This window comes from Barbus barbus, assembly GCF_936440315.1.
Source record: "Barbus barbus genome assembly, chromosome: 39".
NCBI lineage: Eukaryota > Metazoa > Chordata > Actinopteri > Cypriniformes > Cyprinidae > Barbus > Barbus barbus.
The window spans coordinates 15,059,812-15,076,438 of NC_136717.1; the positions used below are offsets into that span (position 1 = coordinate 15,059,812).

A 16,627-nucleotide genomic window follows, 5' to 3' on the forward strand; every position below is an offset into this window, starting at 1 on the left:
TAAATAACAATATTTCACATTATTACTGTTTTATTGTATCTTTGATTAAATAACTTATGCTAAGCTTTGGAATTCTTTCAAACACTGGAACTTTTACCAATCCCAAAACTTGAACAGTAGTTCATGTTCAAAAATGTGCAATTTCATTAACATTTACTCACAATAATTGAAGTAAATGGCATCTCAAAACCTCTTTCACTGCATTAGACCTCAAGTGGCATAACAGCCACTGAGCGCCTCATTGCTATTAATGCATTACTGACAAAAATTGGTCACAACTAAGTAACAAAAAAATTATTTGTTTAAAATATTTTCTATATTTTCCAGTCACTGATTTTCTTTTGGCGAGTTGTACATGTGTATCTGAATATACTATGTCAAAAATAATAGACAATGAGTGACATTTAAGAAAGGTTTGTAATATAAATGTACTATTTTCCCATGTTCCCAACATTACCAAAGTGATTACTGGCTAAATAAAAAAAAATTAACTGACTAACAAAAATATAGATTATTAATATATATTAATATTTTTACAAAAAGGTACCTATACTTACAGATTATTTTATTTCATTACTGCAACATTGTTTCTAAAATCCTAAGCAATCAAGTTTAATGAAATTAAATCCAGCAACCAACCATGGTTCTTTGAAGTATGTGAATTATAAGGGTAGAATTGTAATCATCACCTTTTAGAGAGTAAGTTTAGTCTCTGTAATTATCACCATAGCAGTTACAATTGGCTGTTTTTTCATCTACAATGACTTAAATAACACGACTAAAAGTGTTTGTCAAAATCAACTAAAGTTTATTTCCCTAAAAGATTATTTACATCTTCAAACTACAAAAAAAAGCAGGCTTACGCAACAGAAATCAGAAAGGGAACATAATTCACTGTATGAGCTTCCTCCTCATACTAACACGAGTCCATAAATTCCTGGCACCTCTGGCTATGGTTGTCCTCGATGGGAAACTGAGGCTTTTGAAGGGCTCTCTCATACAGGTCAGCATCCCAGGCTGGGAGCTTTGCAAGCGCTCATGGGAAATGTAGTTGATCCGTCTTAACTGTTTGCTATAGTAACTGCGCAGATGATGTAGCTCCTCCACAGCAGCTGCAGAGATGATAGAGAGCTCAGAAGGAGCGCTAACCAGATCCACCTTCACCTGGTCAGCATTAGCAGCGCAGTTCTGAGTTAACGGTTGTTTTTGCCTCCTTTTCGGTGAAGATTGCGGTTCAGGAGAGTTTTTAAGACCTGTTTCTTCTTCACTTTCACTATTATGTTCTTCTACAAGATTGACCTCGACATCAACCTCAAATACTGAGGTTGGCTTTACATACTCACTTGCTTCCGAAGCAAGACTTTCAATGTGGTTTTGAGCTAGTCTCTTCTCTATGTTTTGGTGATTCTTATGGATTTTAGATTTGTTATGCTTCTGAATGGCCATGTTGGACATGTCAATCAAGGCTGTCTCAATGTCCTCTTGTGTGTCATCCTTAGAAAAAAAAAAAAGAAATTACTAGTTTTTATTACTAGTAGAGCTGTCTTTAAGAGAAATGCAGAACTAGAGAGGGGGTTAATGATCCATGCAAAGAATTAAAGGGACAGTTCACCCAAAAATGAAAATTCTGTCATTATATACTCACCCTCCACTTGTCCCAAACCTGTATGACTTTCTTTCTTCTGCTTAACACAAACAAAGATATTTTGCAGAATGCTGGTAACCAAACAATGGTAGTAGCCATCAACTTCCAAAGTGTTTTTTTTTTTCAGTATGGAAGTCAATATTCACCATTAACTGTTTGGTTTCCAACATTCTTTAAAATATCTTTATTTGTGTTCAGCAGGAGAGAGAAAGTCATACAGGTTTGGAACAACTTAAGGGTGCGTAAATGATGAAAAGTTTCATTTTTTGGGTGAACTGTCTCCTAAAGATACTTAGTTTGTACTGTAATGTTCATTTTGTCTACAACACAACATGCAAATCAAAACACCATGGAATAGACAAATTATATTTCATAGCCAAGAAATAATATGTGAGGTTTGATGCAATAAATAAAATAGGTGACTATCATAAGCATGAGCACAAGCAAGAAAAAAAAAAGACAAAGTGGTAGACGTTTCCCCTCATTAAATTCTTGAATGTTTCTTAGGCAATGTCTACATGCTTTTGTTTTGTGAATATGGAATAAATCAACTGTACTTTTTGATTCTTTTCCTTACGAACTAGGGAAGAGTCTTGACTTTCTTGGCCACTGATTTTTTGTCGTCACTGTCAGCCGGTCTTTTTCCTTCTACTTTGGCACTACTTTTCTCCCCAGCACTTTCTGACACTTTCTTTACCTGTGGGGTGGCACAACAGCTCTTTACCTGTCGATGGGCACTATAAAAAAGTCATTTGAATAGGTTGGCACTAGAAACTGTAGGAACACAAGAGATACAAGGGGTTACTGCATGTTCAATGAGGGATCATGTAGCTGAAGTGACACCTCCAACAGAAAAGGTACTAATGATAGGAAAAAGGCATGCACTGCATGTTGTACACAGAGGGCCGCTGTTTGTAGCTGATCCAATTCCACCTTGACTGCTGGGACGGGGTTGTTTAAAGGGTGATAAATGCATCATCTGTGAGCCATTTAAACTGAAAGGAAGTTCAGTTTGGTTTTGCATCAACTGGGCCACACTGAAATCCCTCCCTTTTTTGAGACAATATTCTTTTGGAGTGATTTTCTCTGATTTCTCTGCCTTCTCAAGTTTTTCTAATCATAGAAGCTTAGAATATAAGTATAGGTCTAAAATAAATAAATTGTAACTAATAGTGTAAAAACAGTACCTCATTGTGTGGAAAAGATTTCCTTGATTTAACTGCACAAACTATTTTTTTTACAGTAGGTTGGTGTTAAAATTGCAGTGTTGGAAATCAAATCAAGCAAACACTATGAATGTGTTAGTTACTAGATACTAAAAGCAATTTAACTAAGTGAACTGTGTTGCAGCCCTCAAACACTGATGGCATCTACCTGAAACACAATAAGACTGGAAGATAAAGATAATAAACAGATAAACACAAAAGATCAGCAAATACTACAGAACAGAGACCAAAGGCCAGATTCAATACATATACTCTTAAATTTGATACACAACACTGAATTAAAGAAATGTTCAGTTAAAACTGAGCAAACACAATAAATATTTGTATTACCAAGTAGCATAACTGTAACAAAGAAAAAAATCAGAGGAGGATTTTTTCTATTGAATCTGGCCGATTGTCACTATTGAAAAAAGTTCAGGAAAGTATTGGCACTCATACAACCATTAAGAAAAATCTAGAAATTTGCTAGAATCAATGAAAAAACAGGACTGCTTGCGCATGAAATATGAAAACATCTGCTGAGTTTATTGATTGTCTTACAGTAGCGTGCGACATCACTCTCCTCCTCATCTTCATAGTGATGGAGTGATTGCCAATCTTCAGGAGAGCTGCCTTACGGCCCAGCTTCAAGTAGAAGTGGGTTGTGTAGGGAGTGAAGCTAAAGTCCTCACTTGTAAATGAAAGAGAACAGAGTTAAAGAACAAAATTACAAAGGCAAAGTAGCTTATCTAGTTCTACTTAAGCCATCAAACCGGTCTGAAAATACCTGAAGTAGCCATGCAACAAAAGGTGGATGATAATGGACTCCACTTCCAAGCGTGATAGTGACGTGACCTTTATCGTTTTGCGATGCTTAGCAGGCCCTTTTCCCAACCAAGCATCACAGACTTTCAGAGGGGTCAACTTTTCATCCATAGAGCTGGCCATTTCTACTATTGTAACAACATCTTGAGCATGTTTGGTGATGTCCATTGTGATGTAGTCTGAAAAAGTAAATAAATAAATCAAACCATTTAATAATTCACCCGATTGACAAAAACTGGTAGAGTTAGCTTTGTAAAAAGGAATGTGAGAGACTCTTACCGTTGCCATGCCGACAAACATCACACATTTGGTTGCACTCTTCATCATTCCAAACTTCATCAAAATGAATGGCCATCATAGCACGACGACACCTATATTATACACGAGAGTCATATCTTATAAATATACAACCCTAAAATAAACAATCATATAACCAACAAGCCACATGAAGATGAAGTAATGTATAAAGTCTGGACTTTAGCACTGATTTGCAGTCTAGCCAGTCTCATGACAAGTTGACAGATTACATGTAAAATTGCTTAGTATGTGAGGCAGAAAAGGCCCTCATTTCAGAAACCAACACAACAGTAGTATCCTGCATATTCTGTGTATTTTGACTCACCGGTCCACATTTTGGCAATATGCCACCATATTCTGTAGCTTCTGCTGCCCAGTGTTCTCCATCACCACCATTGTGCTTATTCTGAAGATGTCAGCAAACCTGAAGAATACAATACAGTCTGCTGAGCCATCATCCCGTCCTGGAATACAAATAAAATTAATGATTAATTAATGAATAAAGTACAAACATTACTTTTGGATTTCATGTTAATGGAAATATTTCCTTCCGCATTGCAGCATATATCAAAGTAAAACAGATTATATCAGCATATTGTATCAGAGTAAAACAGATTATTGAATTTTGTCTTAATATGTAGGGCTTGTTCTATCCATCAGTTGTTGACTGGATGGAGGCTGATCTGAATGCAAGATAGGGGCGGGGTTTAAAAGGGCAAAATAATCGGAGAAGTCTGACACCAAATTATGACCTTTATATTAAAAAATGTGATCTCCAAAAATGACAAAAATAAAATAAAACATGCGTGGATGAATTGTTGCCTACCTGCACGTCCACTCTCCTGATAGTAATTTTCGATAGATTTGCTGATGGTGTGATGGATAACAAATCGCACATCTGCCTTGTCAATGCCCATCCCAAAAGCCACAGTGGCAACGACCACCTACACAAACACAAACATTACATTACAGGAGGGCAATTACAAAAACAGGCCACAACAACAGTAGCTCTGCAGGTGCAACCTGGATCTTCTTGGAGGACCACCGCTGATGCACCAGAGACTTGTCTGAAGGCTCCATGTTGGCGTGGTATGGTTGAGCAAGAATGTTTCTCTTCTGCAGGTCTGTAGCCACAACTTCTGCATCCTTCTGGGAGAACACATACACGATTCCTACAAATATAACATATATTGTGCATTTTGATTAAGTGGTTTTCAAATAAATACTGAATAATTTGTAACATTTGGACAGCATAAAGACCCATTCACTCCAAGAACAATAACTGTATAAACATCAATATTACGGCCACACGCTGCTGTTTTGTTGTCTACCACTTTAAATGCTCAAGCTCTTTAAAGTTTATTGCATTCTGATTGGCAGTCTGATTTTCATTGTTCATCAGCTGGAAAAAGTCAGTCAGAAAGTGATTCCAATGATATTGCTCCTCTGTGTGTTTATCAATATATCTGTGGACATCCCTATTCTCACAGGAATAGAACAATTATTAAATCTTTATAGTTATCGTTCTTGGGGTGAAGGGAAATTTACTCCTTTAGCAATTAAAATGATTTACCTGATTGGTTTTTGTATCTTTCTCTAATCAGTTGTGCAATTTGGTCGGTACAGTCTTCGTTATCTTTAAAACGAACCTGTAGAAGTGAGATGACAAATTATTCTGATCTGTTTGGCTTATTGTGCACTTTTCTAGCAGAGATTTGAGCTGAATAATTGATAAGCATACCTCATAGTAAAGGTTTGGTCTGTTGAACGGTGCTGTCAGAGTGATGGGTTCTTGAACACACAGAATCTTCTGGCAATCTTTAAGAACGTTGCTGGTTGCTGTGGCAGTCAGTCCGACCAATGGGACTTTGGAGAACTGGCGCTTTAGGATACCTAGGAGCTTGTAATCTAAAAAAAAGGAATAAATGACAAATTCAATCATGGGACATGATTTTTACTCCGTTTGGGTGAAACAGAATCTCACCTGGCCTGAAGTCATGCCCCCACTGACTGCAGCAGTGAACTTCATCAACGGCGATGCGTGCCAATAGACCCATGTTGTAGGCCTTTTCGAGTTTGGACATCAGTAGTTTGCTCTTGGCTATTTTCTCCGGGGTTACATAGAGCAACTTGAAGGGGCTGTTTTTATCGATCATCCCTGCCAAGATCTGCTTCGAGTCCTCCTGCAGATGAACATAAACATCAGCATCATATGTGACTCAAATCTGTCCAGTACATCTGTCATACTGTACCTTTGTACTGGAGGCATTGAGTGTTACTGCCGGGACATTAACGGACTTCAGATACATCAGCTGATCCTCCATTAGAGACACCAATGGGGCGATAACCAATGTAAAACCTGATAAATGCAACCATACAAAGACATGCACAGGAATTCACATTAGAGTACTCAAAATCATTCTTCATTAAAATATGTGTGTGCGAGCATGTACCCTTAGAGCAGAGGGCTGGCAGTTGGTAACACAGGCTTTTTCCTCGTCCAGTGGGCATTACCAGGAAAAGGTCTTTCCCTGACATGCTGAGATTTATGGCTGCCCGTTGCAGGGGACGAAATTTGGAGAGCTGGAACACGCTACACAGCTTCGACTGAACTTCTTTAGACCATGAGAAATCTGGTGACAAAGCAACAAAAAAAAATTACTCACTACAATTAATACTATGGTGGCTAGACTGCTCAAAAATTTAGAGTTGAAGATTTTTTTTAATGTTTTTGAAAGAAGTCTCTTATTGTATGCTCACCATGGTTTTATGTTCAAAAACATAATAAAAAAACGTAATATTGTGAATTATTACTACAATTTAAATATTTTAAAATTAGCCATTACTCCAGTCTTCAGTGTCAAATGATCCTTCAGAAATCATTCCAATATGCTGATTTGCTGCTCAAGAAACATTTCTTATTATCAGTGTTGAAAACAAGGTTTTCTTGTGGAAACTGAGATAATTCTTCTTGTGTTCTTTAATAAAAAGAAGGTTCAAAAGAACAGCATTTATTTGAAACAAAAATACTTTGTAACATTATAAATGTCTTTATTGTCTGATCGTATTAATGTGCCAATGCTGAATTAATTCCAGAGGTTTTGACCCTCATTCACCTCAAAAGCTTCTTCTTTGCTACAATCACCTTTGGTTCAAAGCTGCTTTGAAACAAAATGCTTTGCGAACAGCACTATACTAGTTATTTTAGCTGTGAGTGATACCTGACTCCTCATAGTGCTGTAGGTCCTGTTTGCTGAATGATGGTTTGGGAGGTTTGCTGGATCCAGAGGGCTGGGCCGAGCTGCAGGCTCCTTCCAGGATCTGCAGGAGTTTGTTTTTCCTGGAGTTCAGCTTCGTCTGTTTCTCCAGCAGCTCAGAGATCTGCAGTTCCACCATCTCCAACTCTGCCTCCACCGAATCCAGTTCTGCTTGAGCATCATCTGCGAAGAACAGAACTTTCTTGAGTCTCACTCTCTAACTAAAAGCCTGTGCGCATTTATTAGAGAGCATGTAGCCTTTCCATGCACTCATTTTCTACAAAACACACACAAGCCCTTAACAGTATTCCCTTGAGATTCAAGGTTCCACTGCTGTATAATTCCCTGTGTCTCTCACCTCTGCATCTCTAATGAGCCAAGCTTCACAGAGAGATGCAATGATGAAAGTCACACCAGTATGTGCTCAAGGGAGCATTAGGAAACATCCTTCCAGTCTAATTCATCCCCTCAAATGCATACTTCTCACTTTCAAAATATATTATATAATAATACATTACAAATAACCAAGTGTGTATAATAACAAGAGTGAATATAATGAATGTCGGAAAAACAAAGAGACACTCACCAAGATTATTTGCCATTTTATGCGGTTCTTCAAGATCACAGATGAGGATGACTGTTGGAGACAGTAAATCAGTATTTTTGCTTTCGTTGTAAGGAAAAATATATAAATAAAGAAGATTTGAGAGATTATGTATTGAATCAAGTTTATTTTTATTCACAGGAAAAGTGTCATTCTAGTTTAAAAGCATTTTAAAGAGGTTCAGGTATATTTTTCTGGAAAATAAGACTAAAACTAAAATTATTTTGTAATAGTAGATGCATTATTTCAACAGTATAGTATCTTTTATCAATACACTACCCATTAAGACTGAAGGCAATGAGACCAGCCAGCCATTTTCATGCACAGACTATCTTTATTACGACAAGTTTGTACTGAGTCATGTAACTTACTTTAAGAGTTGCAATAAATAATAGACACAAGAAATGGAATACACATATGCCATGTGTCTGAACGACTCAAGCATCAAAAGCGCGTCGTGAGTCACTTTCAACACTTATGAATAACACACCATGTGTATGGAAACGCATTTCTGGTAACTCACCCCTGATTGATCATAAGTCTTTTCACTTTCTCTTGTTTGCACCAGATGAAGTCCTCGTTGCCCCACGCGACCATTAACCGGGAAATTGACCAATCACGGGACTGGAAATACAAGCGTCCAGACGAGACAAGAGTCCTGAGCAACAGAAAAATTATCCTCCTGTAGTCCTGTCACAAATACTGATTAACTACGGCTACATGTAATCATTTATGCGTTTCAAGGAATATTTACTGTGGGTAACGTTAGTACATTGGTTTGAAGTAATGCATTTTAGAAACTATTCACACCGTCGGTACTGTTAAACATAGGAGACCAGGAAGTGGATTTTCATTTTTCAAAATAAAAGTCGGTATATTGCTTTGTGAATGACTTGGACAGTAGACAATAAATTCTTGAAAACATTTATTACATGCTCACTAGTTTATTTATTTAGTTTTACAACGATGTCAGTGTGTATACAATCGCAAATACAGCCTTTTTACATGAAAGTCATGCTAATTTTTAAATGTCAAGTTAAAAATATTAACTTGCTCCATTTAGTTGTATCTGAACCAAAAACACAACCTGTACCTGCATGCAGTTAAGGTAAGTGGGTGAATATAAGTTTTTCTCAATAGCTTTTTATTATTATTATTATTTAATCAATAGCTTCAGATCTCTAAACAATTAGTTTCTTGTTCACCCCAGATTTGAATTTGTTATTCATTTAAGCAAAGTTCATATGTTTTGGCACATGCATACAAAACAGTAACTACAATTTGCACAGTAACCAAATGCAATCTTAATTACTTTTAAGCATTGCCATCACATGCAAAATCATTCATTCAGTTATCAAAATCTGTCAGACATATATGCAAATGTTAATTTCTATTTACAGTATATGTAAAACAATGCTACAAAAATAAATGTTCTGTATACATTACAAATAATTTATCACATTAAACTTTTATCCTACTGTTGAAATCTGTATCAAAAAGCTTATACAATAGCATTCAGCTAGACAAAACTGTTTTCTATAGTATAGTAAGCAGTCAGTGTCAAGAAAAAAATAAATAAAACAAAAATGAAATGTGTGTAATGAACAATGACAAAGAAAAATGCATGAATTAAATGTTTTGGGGGAATTAATGCATTTTGTAGACATGAAAAGTGTCCCATAAAACAATTTACATAATGCTTAAACTGTTTGAAAAATGAGCTAAAGCAAGTGACAAAAACTGTAATTAAGTCATGCCAATGTGGTTTACTTTACTAACAACACAATGAAATCATCTGTCGATCTTCCATTCCGTCTATGTTATAGTGCTGCAGGACTGCTGGTGCCATATTTTCTAACTATACTATCCATAATTTTCTTCACTTGTTTGGACTACAGTATAATAGTTGTATACACTTAATCCTCTCAAGTATATATTGCTGAAAATGTATTTAGCTGCAATGATATCAATCTCCACAAGAGGCTGCTCTAAAACCAATAAATAATTTCAAATGCCTATCCTGATCCACAGACCCTGAGAAAAATGTCTCCTCTTTAAAATAAGTCTTCCTGCCAGCCCTCCTTTTACTAGGATATTTCCTCTCCCTGTACCATTTACACAAAAATGTAGATTACTAAAGAAACATTTGACTCAAAAATGAAAATTCACTTAAAACTTCCTCACTCTCAGGCCATCCAAGATGAAGATGAGTTTGTTTCTTTAATGGAACAGATTTGTGAGAAAAAAAAAGAAAGAAAAACAAGTCTTGTCTTAATCGGTAGAGAAATACAAACAGATCAAGCAGCAAAACAGTCTAAAACAGTTCTAAACAAAAATGTCGGTGGATTTTAATGTTAGAGGACTGGGTGTATTTTTCACTGAAGAAAGCATTATTATAGACATGTATTTTGGCAAGAAGTGATGTAAGAAAATGCCTTAATGACGCCTTTCTTACAATCAGTTTTTTGCTTCTCAAGACATTAAATGATGGACTGGAGCTGTGTGGATTATTTGTGGATTATTGTGATGTTTTTATCAGCTATTTTCAACTCTCATTCTGCCGGCACCCATTCACTGCAGAGTATCCATTGGTAAAGTGATGTAATACTAAATTTATCTAAATCTGTTCTAATGACGAACAAACTCATCTGAAGTAAGTTTTCAGTGAATTTTTATTTTTGCGTGAACAATTCCTTTAGTCCCATGTGGGAACTGACTTGAATTTTTTTTATACATTTATATCTAGATTTCATTATTGCTTGTTTAATGTTTCCATGTCTCAGCAAGCGTTACAGTTAATGCCTGTCTTTTGTACTTTCCTGTAGGAGCACTCTAGACCAGATTACCTGCTTTCAGAAGTACTGAATATTCAGGCAAGATGTGCCCCATATGCATCACACAAATGCCTTAAAGACATTTTCACAAGCCAGAAACTGAACAAAGCAACTTCCCAGCTTCAAACTGGCTTTAAAGGGCAGCCCTTTAATAAAACTCCAGCAATATGCTTTTCTTTGAGAGACTATGTTCCCTGAATCCTTATCTGGCCACTTCAGTGTTTTCAGCTCAAGGCCCAGCTGTTACATGCAGTCAATGCGACACTTATTTTTCCATTAAATACTGTATACTTTCGGGTTCAGTGTAATCAAAAGTCATTAATGACAGACAATCGCGTGTCTATAGTTGAGGCGTCTGAATGTACAACAGCATTGAGAACAGCAATGAAGGTCCAACACAGAGGATCTGTTCTCACAAGTTCTTGGCCCTAGCAGATGTGCTCTGTGACATTTAAGCATTGCTTTAGAAAAAATCCCCCTTCTAATGATCTGAACCGCAAAGTTAAATGAAATGAATTGTCATTGGTGCGCTGAATTGAAGCTTTACTCTCAATGACAGTGCAGTACATTAGAAGATAAAACCAGTTTTACAGGTGTAACGGGGTGAATGAGACATGTGGATCCATTTGCAAGGCTTTTATTCAGAGACGTGGTCATAAACTCAAGCAGGGTCGAACAACAGCAAACAAGTATGACATGGGCAAGACACAGAGTAATCCTAGCGCAAGCGTGGGTCTTTGGCAAACGATATCCAGAGGGCTTGAGAAGAGGGTTAGTCCGATAACCTGAACAATAATCAAAACAAGGTGTAAACAGAGTCCAAATGGAGAGACAAGGTTTAATCCAAGATATACAGGCAGGAATCAGAAAACGAGGCTATAAACAAAATAAACTAAACTTAGACAACACGGAAGGGCTCCGTAATGTAGCTATCACTAGGAGAGCGATAAACGCTAGACAATACTGGAACTCAACAAACACAGAATGGCTCAGTAAAACAGCTATCACTAGGAGAATGATAAATTCAGAATAATACTTGGAGCTAAACATAAACACAGAATGGCTCAGTGAGGCAGCGAACACTTGGAGAGTGCTAAACGCAGAACAATACTCGGTGATCTGTGAAAGGAAGTCCATGGTTTATGTAGGGTGTGTGATTGTGTTATAGTTCTCAGGTGTGAGCGTGTGATTGAGACAGCTGTGTGTACCTAGTGCAATGAAATGCAGTCCAGGGTAATATGTAACAGTCTGTATGGTGTGAGAGTCAATATGATGGAAGAGCGACCTCTGATGGCGAGTGGACGGAAGACCACAAACCGGATTCGTGACAACAGGCTTTAAATACACCTGAAATGGAAATCTATCCCCGAGTCAGTGTATGCAGCTTTTTTTTTCTTTCTAGAAAAGCCTAAATAAATTGGCCTAGTATATCAAATGCTTACATTCATTTATTTATTCATTACGTTTATTTATTGCTAGTGACTATAAGCTTAGATTCAGTTCCTGAACATTCAACATTTACATATTTCAATGTAAAATTTCATTAATTTATTTATAGCTCAGTATGTGTATTTCAATGGAAAATTAGTGCACTGTCACTGACTGTTATATGAGGCAAAAGAAACCCATAAACTGTAACATAAACGGAAAAGATAAACTGATATACATGACAAAGGTAAAGGTCATGTTACATGACAAAACACTACTGTTCAAAAGTGATGTTTTTTTTATATATATATTTGCATTCAGCAAGGATGTATTAAATTGATCAAAAGTTACAGTAAAGATGTTTACATTGTTCCAAAAATGTCAGTTTGAAATAATTACTGTGAACTTTCTGTAAATCAAAGAATTCTAAAACTGTATCTCTAATCACTCAGAAAAGCATTAAAGGTTATAGCAAAATTTTCTGCTATTTGATATAATATTAATGTACATAAGTGCAAAAGTGTAATACTGAAGGGATAGTTCACCCAAAAATGAAAAATCTGTCATTATTTAATCACCCTCAAGTTGTTCCAAACCTGTATGCAATTCTTTCTTGTGTTGAACACAAAGAATATATTTTCAAGAAAGCTGGTAACTAAACAGTTGACGGTAGCCATTGACTTCCATAGTAGACAAAAAAAAAAAAAACTATGAAAGTCATTGGCTACTGTCAACTATTTGGCTACTAATATTTTTCAGAATATATTCTCTTGTGCCTAAAAGAATAAAAAAAAAGGTTTGGAACAAATTGAGGGTGAGTAAATGATGGCAGATTTTTACCTTTTTTGGGTGAACTTTCCCTTTAAGGTTAGGGATTTGAACAAACCTAACAAATTCTAAGTAAAATCAACAGTAACAGTGAGATTGTCTTAATAAGGGACAGTAAATCTATGCATTCATAACAGTAACAGTGTCTTAATAAGGGACACAATAGATCTGTGCATTCATAACTCACTTTAATGAGAGGAAGACTATGAGAGGGACTGAGAGAATTAAAGTGAACTCTGTTTTGACTGATGGATGAGGAACAACTCCTGTGCATATGCTCCACATGTGGATTGTCTCACAGCCTTCGGCTCAGAGTCCACAGGGGAGCTGAAGAATCTGCACTGGCCCTTCCTCTACTATTGTATGAGCTCTTTTCTTACACATAAAGACTAGAGAGAGACAACGGAGGAGAGGGGAGCCGAAAGGGGGTCAAGGGAGAGTGAATGAAACGTTTTGGAGGCTTTCAGCGTCGCAGCTCGAGAAGGAAGGATGAATGAGTGAGGGAGTGACAGAGAGGGACGTGGAGAGAAGGAAACAGAGAGAGAGCGGGGGGTTGAGCGGGCAGCCACATGGGCAGTTCTCACTCGGGATAATGAGAGTCTTTTCTGCGGCACTTAACCTCCAAACGGCACGCTGGGAACCCACAGCCGCGCGAGCTGGTCCACACAACAGCCACGCTCGGACACGCCTGCCCACCGCTTAATCAAATTTTACACCCAGCGCGGTGCCCCCCACTACACGTGGCCCTGACAGCCTCTCTCCCAGGATCACGCTCACCCAGAGGCCATGCAGAAGAGAGGAAGAGAAGGAATGCTAATTAAGATGAACAAAACTTTCAGGAGGAAATAAATCCAGCACATTTTCCTTGCAGACACAAGTGTTTTTCTGCAATAGCATGATACATGACAACATGTTGTTGGGCAAAGCTTATATCGAACAGGGGAAATCAAAGGAAAATGGTCAAAACATGTTCATAATATATTTATCTAAAGTTTTTCTTCAATAAATAACAACAGTAAACAGTAATATTATATGTTATTTTATTTCCAGTGCTCTATTTAGTTGTCTGTAATACTTGTGCCACCCACTTCAGCTCTACTGTGTAAACACAGTGAAGCAACAGTTAGTACAAGTTCTCAATTTCTTTGCTGATATACAGTCCGTTTCACTGTTTGTGTCACTCTGGTTGTCTGTATTTATTTCAGACAGGTTGTCGGTCTGTGCATTCATTGAATTTTTCATTGCCTCTTTCTGCAGGTTACATCAGTACAGGTAAGTGAATTAATTAATTCGGGAATTAAACAAGTGTCTCTTTACGAGTGAGTCATTTAATCATTCACTCAACTGATTCATTCTCTATAAAGAGAGTTATTTAATTATTATTTTATTATAATTTTTACTATTATTATTATTATTATTATATATATATATTTTTTTTTTTTTTTTGCAAAAAAAACTAACAAACAAACAACCAACCAAACAAACAAAAAAACTAATTCATTAATCAACCAAAAGTGACTTTCAGAATTGGGAATAGCATACTAATCTTACTATGAGAAATCGCAAGTGTAGTGTGTAAATCAGAATTCAGCCACAAATGACACACTACACACTATGCACTTACATTATGCATTATGTACTCCAACAATGGAGTGTTGGGTGTATGAAGTGTCCAACATTCCACTATTCATTTTTTTCAGTTAATTAAGTGCATCATCTGGGCAGTTGAAGTGCCCATTTCTTTTTGGAATTTTCAGTGTAAACACACTAATCACTGTTTGTACTAAAAATAGAATAGAATAGTGCATAAGTTTGCAAATTGGGATACACCTATAGTCTTTTTTAAGTGAGTTGTTGATTCACTCAGTGGATTCATTTAAAAATACTAATTCATTCATCAATGAAACAAGTGTCTTGCTGAATTCGGAATAGCATACCAATCTCATGAGAAATAGCAAGAGCAGTGTGTTATATATGTTATTTTGTACACCTACATTTCACTGCTGGTTATACCCTGTATAATTGTGTATGTGACAAATAATTTATTTATTGTGTTATTCAGAACTCAGCCAGTCTTCTAATTCACTCAACTGATTGATTTAAAATCACTAATTCATTCATCAGCAAAACAAGTGACTTGCAGAATTCGAAATAGCATACTTATCTTACTATAACCAATAACAATATAAGTATGCTAGTATGCTCTTCCAATTCAGCCACACTCTTTTTAAGTGAGCCATTGATCCAATCATATGATTTATTTAAAAACACTAATTTATTCATCACCGAAAGAATTGACTAGCTGAATTCGGAAGCGCATACTAGCATACTTTTACTACATAACGATATGGAAGAAATACCAAGATTATGCTAGTACGTTATTCTGAATTCAGCCACAGTCACTGATTGAATCACAAAAAAACTGATTCAATGAGGAATGAAACACTACAGCTACTCTGAGACATAAAAGTGTTCTGCTTTTGTTTGGTCTAGAACTATTTTCATTGGTAACTGACAATACTGTATTGTCATACATTACATCATTGCAAAAACACTTGAAAGAGCTGTGATCAACCAAGTCTCACACAGAACAACCTCCTCGACAGCAAACAGTCTGGTTTCAGAAGTGGACATTCAACCGAGACTGTCTTGCTCTCAGTTGTTGAAGCCCTAAGACTGGCAAGAGCGGATTTCAAATCTTCAATACTTATCTTGCTGGATCTGTCTTCTGCTTTTGACACGGTTAACCACCAGATCCTCATGTCAACCCTATTGGCAAAGGGCATCTCAGGAACTGCACTCCAGTGGTTTGAGTCTTACCTCTCAGATAGGTCCTTCAAGGTATCTTGGAGAGGTGAGGTGTCCAAGTCTAACACTAGCTTGCTCTATTCTTTTTCTATTCTATCTGTTTTCTTTTTATTTATTATATAATTAAAAAAAAAAACTTGCTATGTTTACTGCGTTAAGCTAACTGAGACTTGTTATAGCACTTCTCTTTTGTTGATTTTGATTGCTTCCATTGTCCTCATTTGTAAGATACAATTAAATGACTAAATGTAAATGTACTGTGTCACAAAGTACTTAATATGAACTTCTTGTTGACTAAACTGTCATAGAAATTCAATATAACAATCAGAAATCGTAATACATGTTTAATTTGGCTTTCAATCTGTGGCTAGCTTAACCAAAGTCAGTGAAAGCATTGCATTTTTAACAAAGCATGTTGAGTTAAAAAACTTAAATCTCCAGACCTTGTTCTATTCAGTTGTGATCCGTCTGACAGTTTGAAAGTAACAACGTTGGTGCAGGCATGAGACAGAAAGAGAGATAAGATACAGGGTTTACTAGCCTCAGGGCATGAATGTTGACAGGAACCAGCAGCACTTTTGTGGTCAGTCTGAGTAATAATCAGCAGAAGGAGTGACGTAACACTCCCCTGGGCATTAGAGTGCGCTCAGCGTGACGGCTACCTGACGAGCCCAGTGGAGAAGGGACGTGGGCTGCTGAACGTGGCTTGGTGGCCGGGGACGTCCCTCCATCCTCTCTTGAGCAAACACAAAGGTGTTTTCTCAGCACACTGCCATCACTTTCTCCTGTCACTCAAATCATCCCTTCTGATCCCTGATTGTCTGAGGGTGAGTGTTCATGTGTGACTGGGCAGTGGTGGTTTCGCACCCTTCCCCTTAAACCAAATCTAAGCAGGA

At 36.9% G+C, this 16,627-nt stretch overlaps 2 protein-coding genes across 2 annotated transcripts; both read right to left on the bottom strand.

The window, feature by feature from the left end:
* Positions 1 to 790: 790 nt before the first annotated feature.
* Positions 791 to 8,672, bottom strand: LOC306858355 (ATP-dependent DNA helicase Q1-like). The gene is made up of 16 exons (XM_079398859.1): positions 8,357 to 8,672; positions 7,816 to 7,866; positions 7,194 to 7,412; positions 6,426 to 6,605; positions 6,225 to 6,331; positions 5,957 to 6,155; positions 5,714 to 5,880; positions 5,546 to 5,621; positions 4,996 to 5,144; positions 4,799 to 4,916; positions 4,298 to 4,436; positions 3,955 to 4,046; positions 3,638 to 3,854; positions 3,412 to 3,541; positions 2,203 to 2,342; positions 791 to 1,494 (listed from the first exon to the last, which is right to left on the bottom strand). Exons 2-15 carry the CDS (start codon positions 7,829 to 7,831, stop codon positions 2,226 to 2,228), a joined length of 1,926 nt encoding a protein of 641 aa, XP_079254985.1. The 5' UTR covers positions 7,832 to 7,866; positions 8,357 to 8,672; the 3' UTR covers positions 791 to 1,494; positions 2,203 to 2,225.
* On the bottom strand, positions 892 to 1,491 carry LOC306858356 (uncharacterized protein; the record flags this gene model as incomplete). The annotated part of the gene is made up of 1 exon (XM_079398860.1): positions 892 to 1,491. Exon 1 carries the CDS (start codon positions 1,453 to 1,455, stop codon positions 892 to 894), a length of 564 nt encoding a protein of 187 aa, XP_079254986.1. The 5' UTR covers positions 1,456 to 1,491.
* Positions 8,673 to 16,627: the final 7,955 nt, after the last annotated feature.

Bases quoted from the DNA above. Each gene is read 5' to 3' on its own strand.
- LOC306858355 (XM_079398859.1), bottom strand. The intron at 3,855-3,954 runs GTAAGAGTCTCT...TTACTTTTTCAG, and splicing joins TGTTTGTCGGCATGGCAACG to ACTACATCACAATGGACATC. The intron at 2,343-3,411 runs GTAAGACAATCA...GCCACCCCACAG, and splicing joins GAGTGATGTCGCACGCTACT to GTAAAGAAAGTGTCAGAAAG.